This window comes from Taeniopygia guttata, chromosome 3 (assembly GCF_048771995.1).
Source record: "Taeniopygia guttata chromosome 3, bTaeGut7.mat, whole genome shotgun sequence".
Classification (NCBI taxonomy): domain Eukaryota; kingdom Metazoa; phylum Chordata; class Aves; order Passeriformes; family Estrildidae; genus Taeniopygia; species Taeniopygia guttata.
In genome coordinates, this window is record NC_133027.1 from 42,024,499 (window position 1) to 42,042,706 (window position 18,208).

The window sequence follows — 18,208 nt, forward strand, 5'->3', positions numbered from 1 at the left end:
CCTCCGCCATCTTTGCTGAGGGCGGCCGGGCGGCGCTCCGCGTTTCCCTCGCCGCGGCCGGAGCGCCAACGCCCGCCGCCGCCATCTTTACTGCGGGCAGCCCCGCCGGTGCCGCTGCGGGCGCTGCCCGGGAGCCGCGGCGGGAGAGGGAGGCGGGGGCGCGCTCCTGCCGGGAGCTGGGAGAGTCCAGCGGGAGTCACCTTCCCGCCTGCGGGACTGTCGGGAGGCCCACGGGACGCTCATTAGCTCCGTGGCTCCACGGATAACTTCTCGCCAGAGTGTGAACCGTGTTCCCAGTACGGGGTCGACATGAAGAAGTATGTAAAGCTGCATGAATAAGTGTATAAAGCTGGTAGTTACGCGTGTAAGTGCTGTAAGTGCGTAAGTGGACAGGCTCTGGGACATGGCCCTACACTGAAATATATACTAATTGTTGTGTTGCACAGCTACAGGGTGTGCGCGTTCAAAGTCAGGCCAGAGTATGGCTTATAAGGAGTGCTTGTGAAGCAGGACAATGCTCCAAGTAGCTTATCCAGAATATCCAAATTAACTTCTGTGCGTTCTACCTGGAATTTTTCATTTTATTTTGAGGCATGAAGAAAAAAAAGTCACCTGCAGTAAACAGCTCTTGTATCGACACTGGGGATGACTGTAGGCAGGGGCTGAGTAATTCCATTCCTTTGTGTGGTGCAGAGGTTTCCATTAGCTGGCACATTACTTACCGCTGGGATCACTGCCTTCCCTTCCTTCAGCGTCATGGATGTAAATCCACAGTCTCTCTGATCATTGCATAAAGTCATATTAATACCCACACGGAGTAACAAAATTAAGTCATAAATCTGTACAAAATTCAAGGATTCAAGAAACTTTTGTTATGATTGTCAGTGCCACTTAGGCTACATATTAGTGTTGGCTGAAGCATTCTGGATTTTCTCCTTTTTGTGTCACATGGAATGGCAGGATTGAGAATGCTTTCCATGGACAGAAATGCTGTGGAATATTTAAGTCTGTCCAGTGTCAACTCACAGCTGGAACTCTGGAGTGTTGCTTGTGGATGGACAAACTTCCAGCTGCTACTGAAATAGGGCATGCGAGGGGGTCCCACTCTTGGTCCCACTCTTGGTCCTGGTTTTATCACAAAATTGCAGAACTCAGTTCTTGTAAATGGAACAAAATTTATCTGTGGCCTTTGTCACAGAGGGTAAGGCAGGGGAAACAAGTAGTGCACCTTAAGTGTTCAAGGATATGGATTCATCTCTGGGGAGCTCTTCCACAGGCAGTGATGATGTGAGACAAGACAAAAGCAAAAATACATGAACTCAGATGTACAACATTCAGCTTATGTTTAAATAACACAGTTTTCCAAATGGCTGGATGTTTTATTTACACATTTTTCTAACAATTTATAACAGATGAAAAGACAGAATGAATAGATGACAAATGCAGCTATTCTCTCAGAAACTTGCTAAAGCACCTTGGGTAGACTCGAAAACTGATCAGACTTGTGTTGGTTTTTCAAATACAGTCTGTTTAGTTAGAAATATTTGGAATTAGAAATCTACAAATGAAATGTATCAGCACTGTAGTCAAATTCTAAAAATACTATTTGTTATTTAAATACCTGCAGAGTAGAGTCAAGACTATTAGTTCAAATAGATGAAAAAAGGAAATGAATGAAAACTAGATGAAACTTTTAATATGCTTGATTTATTGCTCACAAGTATTTTGAACTTAGCAACAAGATTTTTGATTATTGGATTGTCTTTTGTGCAAGTGCAAGCTCACATGAACATATCAGGGATTATCTCCATGTATAAATGACAGCAGAATCAGAACCCAGCTTTGTGGAATAGCTAAATAGGGAATGGTGCCATTGACATGGTGGTTTCACTACAGAATACACTAAAATGATTCCCATGTTACACAGCTCAAAAGCAAGAAAAAACCTAAACCAGCAAAGCAATGAAGTAATTGCAAAGAAGTCATAAACTCACTCAAAATAAACGTTCTTGTTTTCTTTTAAAAGCAGTTCTGCAACTTTACATTTTGTGCTAGAAAAATACTGGAAGCTGCAATAGATGTAAGAAACATTCTCGACACTTAAAAGTTAGGTTTTTTCTATTGCTATCAATGATGATGGAAGTATTTATAACTTTATATAAGTGGAATGTACACAAAGTAGTTTTAAAGTGGCTGAAATGCATAGGTATTGTTTTATTATAATGTAAAAATTCACTTAGACTTCTTATGTAATGTTGTGCAAAGAAAGTGTTTTGACTTGCACAGACATCCATCTGAAAATATATTTTATAATCTCATTTACAAAAAAAAATAGATTATGAATCATTTTGAATAATCACTTTTCCACAATTTCTGCAATTTGTTTATACACCAACAAGAGAGTTACAACAGCTAGAACATCTGGCAAAATGACAGCCTAAGACATGGTAAATAGACACAGAAGCAACAATAATCTGTTCTAAAATAATTAGACTGAAATGGTTCTTTGAAATGCAAAGAATAGTGGCATTTCTTTCATGTACGCAAATCTTTGTACAAATGCATAATTGTGCATAGGGTACAGCAAAATAGAGTACAGATATTGAAAACAAAGGAGTATCAAATCTTTGTTTAATCAGGGCTGTTGTAACAACTTTCATTTAAACATTATCTTTCTTTCTTACTTAGTGTAGACTTAGGTTATGATGTTGTTAGCTGGAATAGAGATAGCTAAAACTGAGGTGTGCTACCACTTTTTAATGAAAATTGAATTTGTTAATTATTGTTAACAGAAGAGTTGTATTTAAATGCTTTCTTTATTCCTATCTAATTTGTTTTCTTTTTAATACATCTTAGATTTTCTACTAAAGAAATTACTCCTTTCTTAGTTTGCTACCAATATGTTCAAATAAGATTTTTATAATGGGTTGAGAATGTAGATGCATTAATTTCATGTTCCTTTATGATTCAGTTCGTGTTAGTACAAAAAAGAAGCATACAGAGAAGCAAATGGTGAAGTTAAGATATTTCAGCCTTTCAATGAATTTATAAATCACTCTCACCTGCTACCACTTGAAATCCATAGGCAAGAGCACTTCACTGATGCACACAGAGGGTGCAGATGGGAAAGGGGAGGAAGGTTGGCAGACTGCATGGATTTCATTTTCTAAACAAAGGCGATTACAGTGTGTGCATTTTGGGCGGCAAAGTTCAGGGTTTGTTTTTCCTTCACCTCTATTTGTAGCCATCTCTTAAGAGAACAGACTAATGCAAACATGATGTCTGTACACATATTGTAGACAGGTTAGTATAATAAATATTTTTTAGTGTAAATGATAGATAAATCCAAAGACAGCAAAGCTCTTTCCTATAATCTGTACTAACTCCTTAGCTAATGCAGTGGTCTTTGTTGATGCCTCTGTTCTGGGGAAAACTTGTAGAGGGTTCCAGTTGTCCATATATGTAAATCAGGTACTTCCCGTAGGTGATGTTTACTTACTGATGAGTGAGGAACAATTTAATTTCAATCCTTTGTAATTGTTTTACAGGCACTGTCTTGTGACTGGTCAGCAGAGAGCCGCTCAGCAGTCACAGCTTTTCTCAGGGGTCAGTACTGCAGCCTGTAGGCAGAGCCAGTGTGGTGGTGGGGACAGACCAACTACAGCTACAGGAGCTCTTCCTGCAAGAGCTTTGCAAGCTCATGGAGTAAGTGATGAGATTGGGAACCACTATATCCTGCTTAAGGAATAGCAATGAAAGCAAAGACATTGACATAGAGGCTGGCTAATGGAGACCCCAAAAACATAAAGAACAAATGGTGCTAATGAAGAAAGCAGGGGTGCCCTTGTGAGAAGAGAAGGGTGGGATGAAGAGAAAGCCATTTTGAAGCTATGCCACATGAAGACCGAGGCTGCTGCACTTTCTCAGGGTGGGGGACCACAAAAGTATGGTGAAGCTCTGTAAGGAGTACATGCTGTAGGCCTGATGTGATTTTTGGTTGGTAACCTAAGACATTTTGAGGAGAGTCTTGAACTTTCAAGGCCTTCACCTAAATTCTGAAAACATAGAGCTTTTCAATAATGTGCCCACATCTGGTAGTTGCAGGAAACTGCCAGTTCCTTGACTCTAGAATCATATTTAACATTGTAGCACATACAGGATGTATACTCTTGTTTTCCCAGAATGCCAGAATTCCCAGAGCTTCTTTTCAATTCCTGATAAAGAATTATAAGAAGACTTCAGTTACACATGTATGTAGTTTCTTTAGAGCCAAACTTTACACAAAATAACTTAGATCTGTGTAAAGGACACTTTGACTTGCATCTAAAATTGTGTGTGACATCTTGCACTGGTCATCAGTTTTTTTCATTTTGAAAGCGTAACTTCACCTATTGCCTTCATTTTTAGAGAATGCTTCCTTCTATCATATTTTCATACCTATTCCTGACTCGAGGCTTACAGAGTTCCTGCCAACATAGCTTTTTATTTCCACTCAGAACACCTCATCCAGGAACAACAATGATGGCTATCCTGAATAAAGGCATTGGCTCTTTTTCATGGCACTTTCTTTCTGTGTTCTATAAAATACCTGTAAATACAATTAAATGTTCCCTGGCTGTTAAAGAGAAAATAATCCTGCCAGCATCTTTTATGACATTCTAGGCAGTAAAGTCCACTTGGGAAAATTTCAGCAACCAGCTTGCAAACTCCAGTTAAAAAGAAGCAAGACCACCTCAGGAATTTCCTGAAAATGGCATTAAAAGTAGGAAGTAAGAGGTTAAGAACCTCATTCTGTTTCTGTCCTAGTTGGGCAGTCTAGGGAGGTCTAGGCTAAAAAGTAGATTAATACAGGTACTTAAATTCAGTAGTTTTCCAGAAGTCAGCAAAGAGAGGAACGTCAGGTGTCAGCTACTCGCTCTGAGTGCTTTAGGGCGGAGGATTCACTCCATGTGTCCTCCTAGCAAGATTGTGTCACATAAGTGATACTTAGTTGCTATTTCCTACCCTTGTTGCCTGGAACTAATTCTGAGTTCTGATCAGTTACACAAAAGGAGGATAAAGGTGTAGGTGGATGAATGGTATGGGAAGATAAGGAGCTGAAAGAGAATTATGGTATTTTAACCAACTCTTATCTAATCATTATCTTTCTTTCTTACTTAGTGTAGACTTAGGTTAAGATCTTTTAGCTGGAACACAGATAGCTAAAGCTGGCTGCTTGGTTTCTCTGAATTTTACTACTTTTGGGTAGACAGAGACAATTTCAATTTATACAAGGAAAAAAAACATGGTTTTGGCCAAAACACAGAGCCTAATTTTGATCTAAACAGAGGAGTTTTCCTTTTGAAAATAAAATGCTGTGCAACCAAAGGCTCACTCCATTATGACTATCAGTTGTATGGCCTAACAATCCCTAGTGCCTGAACAAGAATGTGCAAGTCATGTGGCTCTTACACCTCAGCAGTTTGAACAAATGCAATTCTAGCAGGTTGTGCCATTTTCTTATGCCAAAGAGGGAATGCAAATGGGGTGAAGCTCTGAAATAGAAGTAGAGAATAGGAGAGTCAGGCAGCTAGGTATGACAACATGTGGTACAGACAGTAATAGGGACAACATGTTTTTTCATTAAAAAAAAAAATTACCAAAAATGAAAACAGTAAGCATATATTAACATTTTTTTCTCTACCAAAGAGCAAGTCATACAGGATGGAACATTACAGAAGTAATTTGTATTTAAGTAACTGCTTATTAAATAAATTAATTACCACAAAACTTCAAGTAGTCATCAGACCTTGACCTTATAATGTATCTGTTATTCTCTGGGATGGAAATGAGAAATTACCAAAGGAAGCACAAACTCAAAACAGGGCAGTCACACAGTCTACAGAAACCAGTTTTGCCACTAGGACTCCTGCTGTCCCCCACTGCTGACAAAAGGAAGTCCAGACATGTATCAGAGGGCAAAGGTCATCATTTACTGTCCAACTCACACACACAGTGCAAAAATAAGTTATAATTTATTACTCCTGTGAGAAAAGTATTCAGGAACAGATAAACAAGTCCATATTTGGAACCAAAAGTAACAGAATTTACTGAATTACGCTTAAACTCTGTACATACACAAGCTTATATGCTGTACATTGTCATAATTGTGAAGTTGAAAAATTACTAAATACAGAAATTATTTGCAATTCTCTTTCCTAGAAGATAAAATAACAATATCTATTGATGGATTTATGGTGTGTGAATATATCTCAGAGGATATACTTATGCACACCAAGTACATATTTATATTGAAACAGGAGCACATTGCTATACCAGTGCCAGTTGGAGACAACTGAAAGGGTACTGGCTATCTGAGGATTCACTGTCACTATTTAGAAGCCATGTTTCCCCAATCTATTCCCAGTTCTTATCAGGAAAGTGCACTGAAGCACTACCCAGAGACAGCTGTTGTCACTCCATTCTGGAAGGACTCTGCTTTCCAATTACTACACATGGAAGCGACACTATTTGACAGGCTCTTGTTTGCAGAAATCTTAACAGCTGACATCCAACCCAGTGATGGGAAGGGTCTGGACTGGATCAAAAGAAGATGAACACTTTATATTGTTACTGTACACCAGAAAATCCAGGCACTTAGCGCTATCAGTATTTCTATTCTCAGTTGTTCTAGAACTATGGGCGAAAGCTTATCTTCATTATAATCAAAAACAAACTTTCCCTAGACCTCAGTAGAATAGGACATCATCTTACATTCTAACAGTACTGCATCTTAATGAACCCAGGAATTTTACATGTTTGGCAAAGTGCATACTTTAAGAGAATCATTCAGATATTTATAATAGTTTAACTGAACTTCAGAGTCAAAATATGATAAATTCTCTACAATATAAAGGCACAATATTTACAGGTACTCTTACCACTGCAGCTTTAAATAAGATAAACTAAATAACAATACCTTCTTTGAAATTAAACTGTTAAGAATTATAGTAATAATCTTTCATAAAAAAGTAGATATGCTTGTGCATTTAGTACTCTTGATTCTGGAACCATCTGAACATGGGTATCACTAACGTACACCCACTGCCCTCCTGATGCTCCCATGGCTTCTTTTAAACCTGAAATACAGAAGCAAAAGAAATTTTTTTCTTGTCTTTCATAGAATGAAAATACAGCGGCTATTTCAAAAAGCAAGAGAAGCTTCTAACATACAAGAGTAATTCCTTACTTAGATACCATCTGCTATTCAATTTGAAACTTACGTGTTAAAGAGCACTGTAAGAGAAACTGGTGGAAGACAAAGCCTAGGAATGGGTGCTGCCACAGCTTTTTTTCATATTGTTTTAGAAAGCCTAAGACATTTCAAGTACAGCTTGCAGAGTTCCAACAGGAAGTTATACTAGAATTCAACCAGTTCTGACATAGAAAAACAGTCTTATTTTAAAAGGTGACCAGTGTGACATTAAGAACATGAAAAGATCTAATCTGTTCTAACAATCATTGCAGGATAAGCATAAGACTGAAGGAAACTTTGATTTCATGAATAAGGTAAAAGAATGTCTTTCTGGGAAATGAGCTTCAAATGCAAAGTGATAGCACACAAGATAAAAAGGATAATGCTTGGTTCATATCTTCCCCAGGAAGGTAAACAGTAAATATATTTACCTAACTTTGACAGCTTAACATAGTATTGCTGCTGCAAATTTTTCACTAACACATTCTGTCCTGGAAACTTATTTCATTCTTGTCCTAGGGTGACTTTATGATTTTATCCCAAATAATCTGTTCTGCATACCCATCAAGTATTAATAAGAAAGAACTAGTGTGCTGTTCTCAAAATGCCAAGAGAAACCCTACACCACACCTTGTATCTTCCATGAAAAAGATTATTGCTGTTCACATTAAACCAGAGTATTCCAGATTTTTAAGTATTAAAAAATTCCCATCCTAAAATACATAAGATATATAAAATGCTCAAATATTCAGAAAATGTTATATAATTTAATATAATGGATTTGACTGGTGTACTTAACCATTTTCAGATACCAAATATGCCAAATAATTAAATTTTATCAGACAAAACTACTCATCAGGATGTATTATTTTGAATAGGAAAGAGAGAAAAGTTTTGCCTCAATTATCTGTTAATTAGCTGAATCAAAATTCCATTATTCACTCAGTTCTATATGGGATTAATAGCAGAAGTAGGATATGCATTGTGTGCAACAACAACAAAAAAGAATAATTAATAGAATCATAGGTTGGTTTGGGTTGAAAGAAACTTTCAACAGCTCTGCCATGGGCAGGGACACTTCCACTGGTGCTCAGAGCACATCCTGGGATGGGGTTTCTACAACTTGTCTAAAAACCACAATTATTCTCAGCTAAAAAATTATTTGCTATAAATCCCTGTAGACAGTTACTTTTGGTTTACAGTAAAGGAAAGGAAGCTCTGTTTGTACATACCCAGAACAGTTTTAGTGGTAGAAATATGCTCTAGCAGTTTCTTGGAGGATGTCCTGACTTTCACATATGCCGCATAATGACCACCTCTCATTGAGCCACTGTGCTCCACTATTCCATAAAGACTATACAGCACTCTTGCACCATCCATAACGTTCTGCATTCCCAGAAACACAAAAAACAAAAGTGAATTATTTCAGAATAAATTTTACAGGCATCTTAAGTAGCTACCAGCAGTATTATTCCAAAAGAGGCAAACAGCCATCTACAATGTTGCATTTCCAACAGCAAAATATCTCTATTACAAGTACTCAGTAATCTTACTAATTTAGTCACCATAGAGGCAGTACTACTTGTCCTTAATGCTGTTATATACACCAACATCACCAGGGCACCACACTTAACTAATATTAGCTAACATCTATGATATTCTTGATATGAATGGGATTGCACACAGTTACAGTACTGATCTCAAGACACTATCTGAAAAATTCACTCTACAATTTAATTAAAAATCATCATTATCATCATCATCATCAATCCAATTTAACTTGTCATCAAGACACCAACTGCTGAAGTAGAACAAAAATAAAGATTTTAAATGGTACCTTGCAAGATGCAGCACAAAATGGTGCTAAGTCTAAAATCAATGGGAAATCCACATGCCTGTTTACTTTCCGTAGACTCAAACCAGCCTTCAAAAGAAAAAAAAAATAAAAACTGTAAAATAAGTATTTTCATGAGGAAGCTTTAAGGTGTATCATTATACTATTAAAATTAACCAAATCCAAGAGTAAGATTTCAACTGATTTAAACCTTCTTTGTTATGTTTCCAGTGCAGTGCTACATGCAACGTGACCGACACATAAGGGGTTTCCCTGGATACATCAGGATGGTTAAATGTACTCTGAAGATGTTAGAATAACCACAACAAACATCAGCATGTTTCACAGTGCTTCTACCTTCTAAAAAGGCAGTAATGGGATCTACAATGACACTTGAAGAGCTGCTTGTCCACCGGTGGGGAGGAGGAATATACAAGAGAGGTTTGGCCTCTTACCTGGTGGAATCTTTTCAGGTGGAGAATAAGAATCGCAGGAACTGAAGAAATCAGCAGCTGTTTCCGAGCATTTGTGTAGACACCTTCCATTTTCTTTTCTGTATTTATGAATATCAAAATAATATGTAAAGTGAAGGCAGTCATATGGAATTTTTAAAGTACTTTCTAAACATCTGATGGAACAGATCTATGCTGTGATGTTTTTGTACATATATAAAACACAGGGGAAATTTTGTAGAGTAACAAAAATATTTTCGCATTCTTCTAGTTAATGAATATAATCTGTGAAATCTGAGCATTATTTTAGCCAGTCTTGCGCAAATCAGATCAGAAGCTAGAATCCTGTCCACTATGTAGGTCAGCCTGCACACTGAGATACCTATATTGTCTGTTACTAAAGCACCCAGCTTTCCTGTTAAAACCTAAAATAAATGGATGATCCCTGGATAAAAACTGCAAGGCACAAGTCTATTTATCTATGCTAATGTCCTAATCACTAAGAGTTTAGTTTTCCATTCTTCAATTCTTTCTGCATGACTACAAAAAAGGTCTGAGGAGGGTTGTCTACTTCAGGAAGCTTCCTAACCTGCTGGCTACAGCATTCAGGATTTGGATATGTGGCCTCCAGACCCCCTACGGTGCAGAAGGCATGGAACACAGGGTGCTTACCAAAAGTAGCACAGTGAAAGCTCCACAGAAAAGCTCCAGAGTAAAAGGGAACATGCCACTAGCATTTGTTTTTGCTGAAAAAATTAATTTACTGTTTTTTTTGTATGTTCAAAATAGAATAGTTAATTTGAGATATAATGGAGCACTTAATGTATAATTGGGTGACCTCTTACATCTTTTGGTTTAGAAGGAAAAAAATAAATAATTAGTTATGAATTGATTTTCCTTTTCCATGGTGCCTATGGAACCAAGGTGTTATAAAATAGCACAGTCCAATGATGATTAAAAGAATGACTATAAAATACAAATAATTTTTCTGAATTTACTCATGTTTAACTTGTATCTCTTCAAATAAATGCACAGCAAACAGGCAATTTTTTGTTATTATACTAGCTCCCTTTATTGTGTTTACAAATTATCAGAAGAGCTGAAATTTTTAGTCTTCTGTAATTCTATATATAAAAAAAACCCCAACCCTCCAGTCCTTCTAAAATATTATTTTTTCACAAAATTTAAGTTGATTTTCTTATTCGGTGAATTCTAATGGTCTGCTTGGGCTATACAAGCATCAAGGAAGACATTATCACAAGAAGGTACTTCTCTCTCATCTCCATTCTAACAAATTTTTGGAATTTTTTTTCCTGTCTTCATTACAACTCTCTTTTTGCCTCTTTTCCACATGTAATTACATTACTTCCCTGAGTATGTAAGATACTGGGGCTGAATATTACAGCATATATTTCAAAGCTTTGAGAATTGTAAGGAACAGAAACAGCAGCAAAGATTAGTATCGAGCAATGCACAAACTCGGTTCACAGTCACCTTTAAATTCTTTATCTTGGATAGAATAAAGATGTCGAATGAATTCTATGTTACATCTCCAATTATGTTCTAATATAAAAATTCGTCTTATTGCCATCTTCTGATGAAGTTTTAAGTTGTTACAAGCAAGTGTTGTTTGGGGAGACATTTTCTATTTAACTACGGTAGGGAGGCCCATACTGGAGCAATGGAAGAGCAGCCAGCACACAGGCTTTGGGAGGCAATGCTGGAAATTGTCCAGAGGTACAAGCTCGTTACCTGTGGAGTTGGTTTTCTTCTGATACTTCTGCTTCCTTTCTGTGCAGCTCTCACATAAAAGCTTGTTGTTCCCCATTAAGAGCTCTACAGAGGTGAACTGGTAAAGGCAGGACTGAACAGAACATTCCTTTGAGCTAGTTATATAGCTTTGGGAAAGTGTCTGGAAAGCATTTTGAGGGTTTTGGGATAGTGAGGATTTGCCTACTGAGAACATGGAATTATTTGATAAACCTAATGCTGGATCTCCACAACTTGATTTTTTATCTTCATTTACAGGATCACAGAAGCTAAGTTTGGATACGGCACTGGAAATCATCTCTTCATTGCTGTCGCTTGGCTTGTTGTGCGGCGTTTTAGGGTTTAAGTGGTTGATGTGCACACCAGACACGCTGCTGGCTGGGCTCAAGGTTGTTTGCTTAGAAGCACTTTCGCTTTCTGAGGCTTCACTGTCTGCATCAAAGCTGCTTTCGGAGCGGCTGGCTTCCTTCTCACTGCCCTCTGTCTGGCTTCCATTGACAGCTGCCTCTGCACAGGGGTCTTTGGAGTACACAGTGCCAGAGCTACCTTCCAGCTCAAGCTTTTTGGCTTTTTCCTGCATGATAACAGGACTTCTTTCTTCTTCCTTTGAGGAAGCTTTTCTGGCAAGCCGTCTCTCATGGTTCAATTGATTCTGTAAATTATGGCATTATTAATTCAGTAATAGAGGGGAGGAACAGGAAGCAGATTCGTAAGTGAACAAATCTTTGGAACATGACAAATGCAAAGCAAATTATCGGTGGGTTATATTGTTCTATATTCTCCATCTCTCATGTTTAAGATAGCTGATGTCCTGAAGATGTTTTTAAACTAACTTAGGATTAGAAACCTACATCCCAGTCAGCTAAGTCAGCTTATACTTACTGTGAGATCAATACTTCCCACAACTAATTACTTTCACTTTGTGACAGCTGTAGATGGCACATTTGAGGTAGCATTCACTTAATCTAATTCAAGCTTCTAAAAGGTCCTCAGTAGTTTAAGCTACTCCTTTGACCTCCCATGAGAGGCCTTAGTTGATGAGCAGCTCCAGAAAAAATTCAACTCACGGGCATTTGTCATAGAACTAACTAAGGCATCCCTAGGAGGATGTTTGCTGATTTGAGTATTAGCTGAAGTGGACTTTTTTTTAAATCAAGGTTGCAAGAAGAAAAAAACAGATTGCTTCCACAGAAAACTGCTCCTATAGATTTAGGAAACCAAACCCACAAAGCTGCCATAATTTTAGGTGATTTGCAGATGTTCATGACTCTTTTGCCTTCTTTTGTTTGGCTACTTTCCAAAAGAAACGAGAAGGCACAAGTCTCATTTCCCTTTTTTTTTGTCCTTTATTTGAATTGGATCAAAATTCCAGTGGTACCAGTGGGAATCCTTCCATTCATCTCAATTGTTTGAGTCTCTAGGCCTTTTCTTCTATAACAATCAGTTTCTGCACTACTTCTTTCCATCCTTTCCTTTGTTTCTACCTCCTGTCCTTTTTCTACTTCTGTCTCATTCTCTTCTCCTATCATTCTTTTATATTTTGTATTTTATATATTTTATTTTATACATTGTATGTTTTCTTCACATGTGTTTAATGTGTTAGGACTTGATTCAGGAGGGGTTTTATGGTACTCAACAGAGCACATACCCTTGCAATAGTCCCAAAAGTAACATGAATTGAAATTAGCCTGCAGATTTCTTTTCCTTATAAATGAAACCCTGTAACTGAAAGCTAAATGGTTACCAATGACTGACATTTCTCATGCTTCTAATGATGACCTAAATATTTTAAAACTAGTCTATGTCAGCTATATGTATACAAAAAAAACCCCACTGACATGTGTCAAAATTCCCTAGAAGTTCTCAGGCACCCTAGAAACTTGAGTTAATTCAGGATGACTGGTTAGTATGAGTATTTAAGTTCTTACCTTATCTTTTGTTAAAGTGTGTTTCTTGACAATTTTGGGTTGATTATTCAGAGTACCGAGAGAAGAACAATTATACTGACTAAGATCTGCCTCCTGTACACTTTTACTTTTACCTGTTCTTCCCAAGGGCGCAGGTTTTGCAACCTAAGAAATTAGACAGGAAATTAGGAAAAGCAACATGTCAATTTTGTATTCCTTTGCAACCTACAGAAAAGATGAATGTAGGTGGATTTTTTCCTTTATTTTAGAAAACAGCAACCTACATAAAACCAATTAAATGGCCCCCTGAATTGTGATATAAGGCTACTCTCTAGGGGTTTTTTTTAATCATAAACTCACTGTCAGTATCTCTGAAGATTCAACTGAAAGCCACAAGGAATAGGAATGATACAAAATTTCTGTATGTAATACAATACAAAATAATGTATTCTCCTATTGTATAAGCACATGCGTAGCTGTAGGAGACGTGACTTTACCAAAAGGGACACAGGTCTCCCTAAGACAGTCCCTGGTGCAGCCTGTGACAACAGAGCTGCCACACTCCCACCCCAATGACATTACTGGCAGCAGCACATATCACCTGTAAAGGAAAGTGCTGACTATAAAGTAATGCCCATGCTCAGGTAAGTGCAGGACAGCCACAGAAATCACTCTCAAACAGAACCCAACAACACAGGGGAGCCAGGAAGCACAAGGGCCCAGATATTCAAAATTATCTTAAAGACTTAACTCGCACAGGCATCTGCACTCAGTGCACCAACAAAGATGAATAATTGGTTATGAAAAAAACTGGTTCTTGGAGAAAAATACATTTTATACAGAAATAAATATAACATTAATTACTCTCCCTTAAATGTAGATGAATATATGCAGGATGGAGGAAGGATCACTCCCAGCCCACACCCACTACTCTCAAATGAAAAGCCCAAGTCCTTAAAAAAATAGCTTATGCCTTCAAAGGAACACAGTTCCTCTGCAGCTAATAGAGGCAGTCCATAAAATGCTGAGAACACCAGAATAAATAAATTCAAATATCCATTTCTAAAGTGTCTCATCCTATAGGTAAACATCAGCCCAAGGGACTCATTCTATTTATGTAAGCACATACTATTAAATGAAGCTAATCTGAGACCTATATATTCTGTGGGTTACTATAGGCATTTGATGAAAATTTTGAATAATTTAAAGATATATTCACTTATGACATTGTATGCCCATATATATATATATATATATATATAATTATATATATATATATATATATATATATATAATTATATAATTATATAATTAATAGATGGTAACAGTACATGTATTTATGGACAAGGCTACATTATTAGGCTTAAATCAAAACTATGTGTATATGGATAAATATTTTCATAAGGCTGTTAAAAACAATCTACTGGAAGTAATAGTTACTTATTACATATTCTGTTTCTTACCCTCTCCTCTATTATAGGAAGTGAAAGATCAATGAAAGGTTCTTTTACTGTTGAAATCTTGAAGAAAAAAAGAAAATGCACTTAAACACAAAGTATAACAGTATATGGGTTTAGCACATAGCTCCCTTTATTTAATCAATTTATTATCAAAAGCTATACAACAAGCTAATTACTTACTAGATGTATGAAACTACAATGAAGAATTTCCCATTAACTTTTTAAAAAATTTATTAAGTTACCTCTAATTTTCTTTCTAACACCACAAAAAACTCCAGCATGTAAAGGGCAAGGCCATTCATCTGGGCATGAACTGACTTGAAGCAGTGTGGTGTTCACTTTCTCTGCACTCCCGATGGATTTTTCTCTGTGGGACCATTTTGCAGAATGCTAAACTTTCAGAGTTTCCTGATTCTGGATACTTCTACACAGGTGTTTGAGCTGTTACGCAGCAAGGACTGGTTAATGACAGTTATGTGAGAGGTTCTAACCTCATGCTCTCAGTTAAGATTAAGTCAGTCTTATTGGTTACAGTAAAAAGCTTTGTTAGATTTTTTGACACTGTTTACTAATTGGTAAAATAAATACAATTACAGGGGAAAAGGGACTTGAAAAAAAAAACAACCTCATTTTTGCATTTGAGTTTTCATTTTGCCATGTATAAGCTGGAAAATTCTTGCAAAACATACCTAAAAACAATCTCTTTCAGCACTTTCCATCTGCCTTTATCACTAAGTTCCTTAGGCTCTCTCCTTTGCTGTTCTCAAATTCCTTCCAAAACTGACTTATCTTACCTCTGAAAAGACTGTGAAAAACAAAACCTTAAAAAAGGAAGTAAAAATCATATTGTAGATTTAAGTCACAGCCATGCCATCAACTACTGTCACCATGTCCCTTCTCCTATATTTGTGACCCCATCTTCGACTTGTAACATTTGGTATGGACTGCAAGCTTATTTTTACCTGTTGTGCGAAGGACTCAGGAATGTTTAGGTTCCAGTAAAGCAATAAATGAGATCAAAAGGAGGCAGCTCTGGTTACTGACTGATTGCCTGGTGAGCAATGTTCAAACAGGGGTTCCTCTAAAGTGTCAGTTTGCATGAACAAACGTATCAAAAATATCTTGCCAGTGCAAGCAAAGGAAAATGAAGCCTAAACTCTTCCTCAAAGGGCTGCAGCTAGCATTTTCCCAAGTCCTATGCAGGCAGAATATAAGAAGCTAGCAAAAATACATGAGACATGCAAAATACATACAACCTCTATTTTTTATAGGGTCAGAGTTCTTCATTGGTACTAGTAGCACATTGAAGAGTAATCTGCACATCACACACAGGGAAGTTTACCTGGCACTGCAGGACTGTGCTTAATTTTTCAAATTGATTAATTTACTTAATCTCTATAATATGAAATAGAATGTTTAAACCAAACACAAATATAACATTTGATTTAAAAAGGCATGCAATTAAGATTTTTCTCTGGCAAACGTAAAAAAAAATTATAAGGATCATGGAAAGCATTTATGATGGAATGTCAGTAATATTAATTATGAAAGGATTATACTGTTATAATGTTAATTATACTGTTATTATGTTAATTATAAAAAATACTTCAAAGAAAAAGAAGTAATTTTAGCATTTTCCCACTCATTCTAATTAAAAGTAAGTAATTTCCAATTTTCAGGTGTATCCCAGAAGAGCAGGCAGGAGGATTTATGTTTTAAATAGGTGTTTCAAAAATATCAAATAACACTGGCATGTAACACATACGATTATAGAATTTGGAACCTCCAGCCTTAAGTCAGATGTAAAATCAAGCCCAGTATTTGAATCCTTTTTGAATTAAAAGGATCTCTCTTCTTAGGTTTAGGAGGATAATGCTTTAAAGAGGGAATAAATAATTTCAAATTAGAAACTTTCAATAAAGTCTTCTTTTTACAAACAAACAAGTATAAAATTGGCAACACAATTTTATACTTTCAATACAATGTAATCAAACCAGTATGTGATCTATTCCACATCAAACCAAATTCCAGAATACCTACATTTTCACATTCCTCACACATGACAGTGCTAGTCAATTCACCAACAAAGATCCTATCTATGAAGTTCATCTTCACACCCTCTCTTCCATATGCTGAAAAAACATTGCCTTTTTTAAATGTGAAAAATAACACATCCAATGCCACACTATTATTACAACAAAATTATTTCCAAGATATATTACAAAAGCACAATTTTAAACATAGTCAAAAAGTTTTAAACACAATACAGTAACTAATACATCATATACTGTGTTATCTCGACATTTAAAAATATTTTATTGAGAAGGTTCCTTTTTATCCTTCTCTTCCCCATCTTCTGTAACAGAGTAATAATATTGTATCTCTTAAGAAGCTTTTTAAATCTCAGTTTCCTTTTGAATAAATAATATTGCATTGCCTTGATATAGACACTGGGGTAAGCAGAGAGATTCTCACCCTTTTGAAATGTTTTTTGCAACTATAAAGCTCTAAAATGTAACAAAATCCTTTTATAATACATCTTTATGCCTTAACTTTTCCAGATTTGGGAAGGATGACTTACAAAATATCTTAATCATTAGGACTTTAATTAAAAAATATTAGAGTTACTGAATAAACAAACACATGAAAAAACCCACAAAAACCTCTTATTTCGAAAAAAACCCACCTTCTTTAGAAGCAGCTGCCTCTCTTGACTTTGTAATTGTATTTACAGTGCTCACAGTACCAGTCAACTGACAGAAATCAGTTTTATTTGGGGAGAGTGGCCCCTCTGAGTATAAAGTAATTATGACTATGTAACAAATATACAGCAGGCTATTTGAGAAAACAAAATTAAATTCTACCTATATTAAGAGATGGATTAACACTGGGGAGCCTTTCTCCTGGATACACAGATGCAAGTCAGCACACACTAAGCTCTGTACGCTTTAGGTATGCACTAGGCGGCACTAGAGTAACACAGAATAAAGTCTGGCCATTACAGCACTTCAGATCTCCTGTTCCAAATAGGCAGCTCTGAAGAAAATGCTAAAGACTAGTGCAGTTTTAGAAGTTTTCAATAAAGAGTTGCATACCTTTGACTTTTCTTCTAGTTTCTTCATCTGCTGTCTTAGTAGTTGGGTTATTGAATGCTTTTAAGATACCAGTTTGTATACGCTAGAAATAAAAACAAAACCAAGTATTTTAAGTGTAAACATTCTAAAAACAAGTCATAGATTAGATTTTATTTTGTCCTATTTCCATTAATTAACGTAATGTAATATTGTAAAACTATTGTTGTTTTTCACTAACAATGTCAAAACTACATAAGCTTAACTTTAGTAGATAATCATCCAAAAATGTCCTTCCCTTAAAAGAGAACCATCATAGAGCACTTCACAGGTTACCCAGAAACGATGAAAGTTTCAGCGAACTAATGCTATCCATTTCTCCCACTGCGAATGGACTTACACTGGTTGACTAGGATACAAAATACTTGGGAGGCAGCTAAGAGTCTTCCACTAGCCAGACTTCAGTGACTGCATTTGGGC

General features: G+C 36.5%; 1 protein-coding gene and 1 non-coding gene across 9 annotated transcripts in view; one reads left to right on the forward strand and one right to left on the reverse strand.

Moving 5' to 3' along the window:
- Nucleotides 1-74: 74 nt before the first annotated feature.
- On the forward strand, nucleotides 75-10,566 carry LOC116808102 (uncharacterized). The gene is made up of 3 exons (XR_012055000.1): nucleotides 75-317; nucleotides 3,549-3,705; nucleotides 9,300-10,566. It is a non-coding gene; the product is annotated as an uncharacterized protein (transcript).
- Nucleotides 5,996-18,208, reverse strand: part of USP45 (ubiquitin specific peptidase 45) — a 48,950-nt gene continuing 36,737 nt past the window's right edge. For 4 of the 8 annotated variants that reach the window (XM_030267635.3, XM_072926712.1, XM_072926714.1 and 1 more), the window contains exons 10-18: nucleotides 17,753-17,834; nucleotides 16,698-16,789; nucleotides 14,661-14,717; nucleotides 13,219-13,362; nucleotides 11,273-11,942; nucleotides 9,524-9,621; nucleotides 9,072-9,158; nucleotides 8,467-8,620; nucleotides 5,996-7,118 (exon numbers count right to left, since the gene is read on the reverse strand). In XM_030267635.3, coding sequence (XP_030123495.2) covers nucleotides 6,985-7,118; nucleotides 8,467-8,620; nucleotides 9,072-9,158; nucleotides 9,524-9,621; nucleotides 11,273-11,942; nucleotides 13,219-13,362; nucleotides 14,661-14,717; nucleotides 16,698-16,789; nucleotides 17,753-17,834 — 1,518 coding nt within the window. In that variant the 3' untranslated portion in view covers nucleotides 5,996-6,984. Of the gene's footprint in view, nucleotides 7,119-8,466; nucleotides 8,621-9,071; nucleotides 9,159-9,523; nucleotides 9,622-11,272; nucleotides 11,943-13,218; nucleotides 13,363-14,660; nucleotides 14,718-16,697; nucleotides 16,790-17,752; nucleotides 17,835-18,208 lie in introns of those variants that run through there. The other 4 variants (XR_012054999.1, XM_072926715.1, XM_030267637.3 and 1 more) reach the window with 4 other exon arrangements.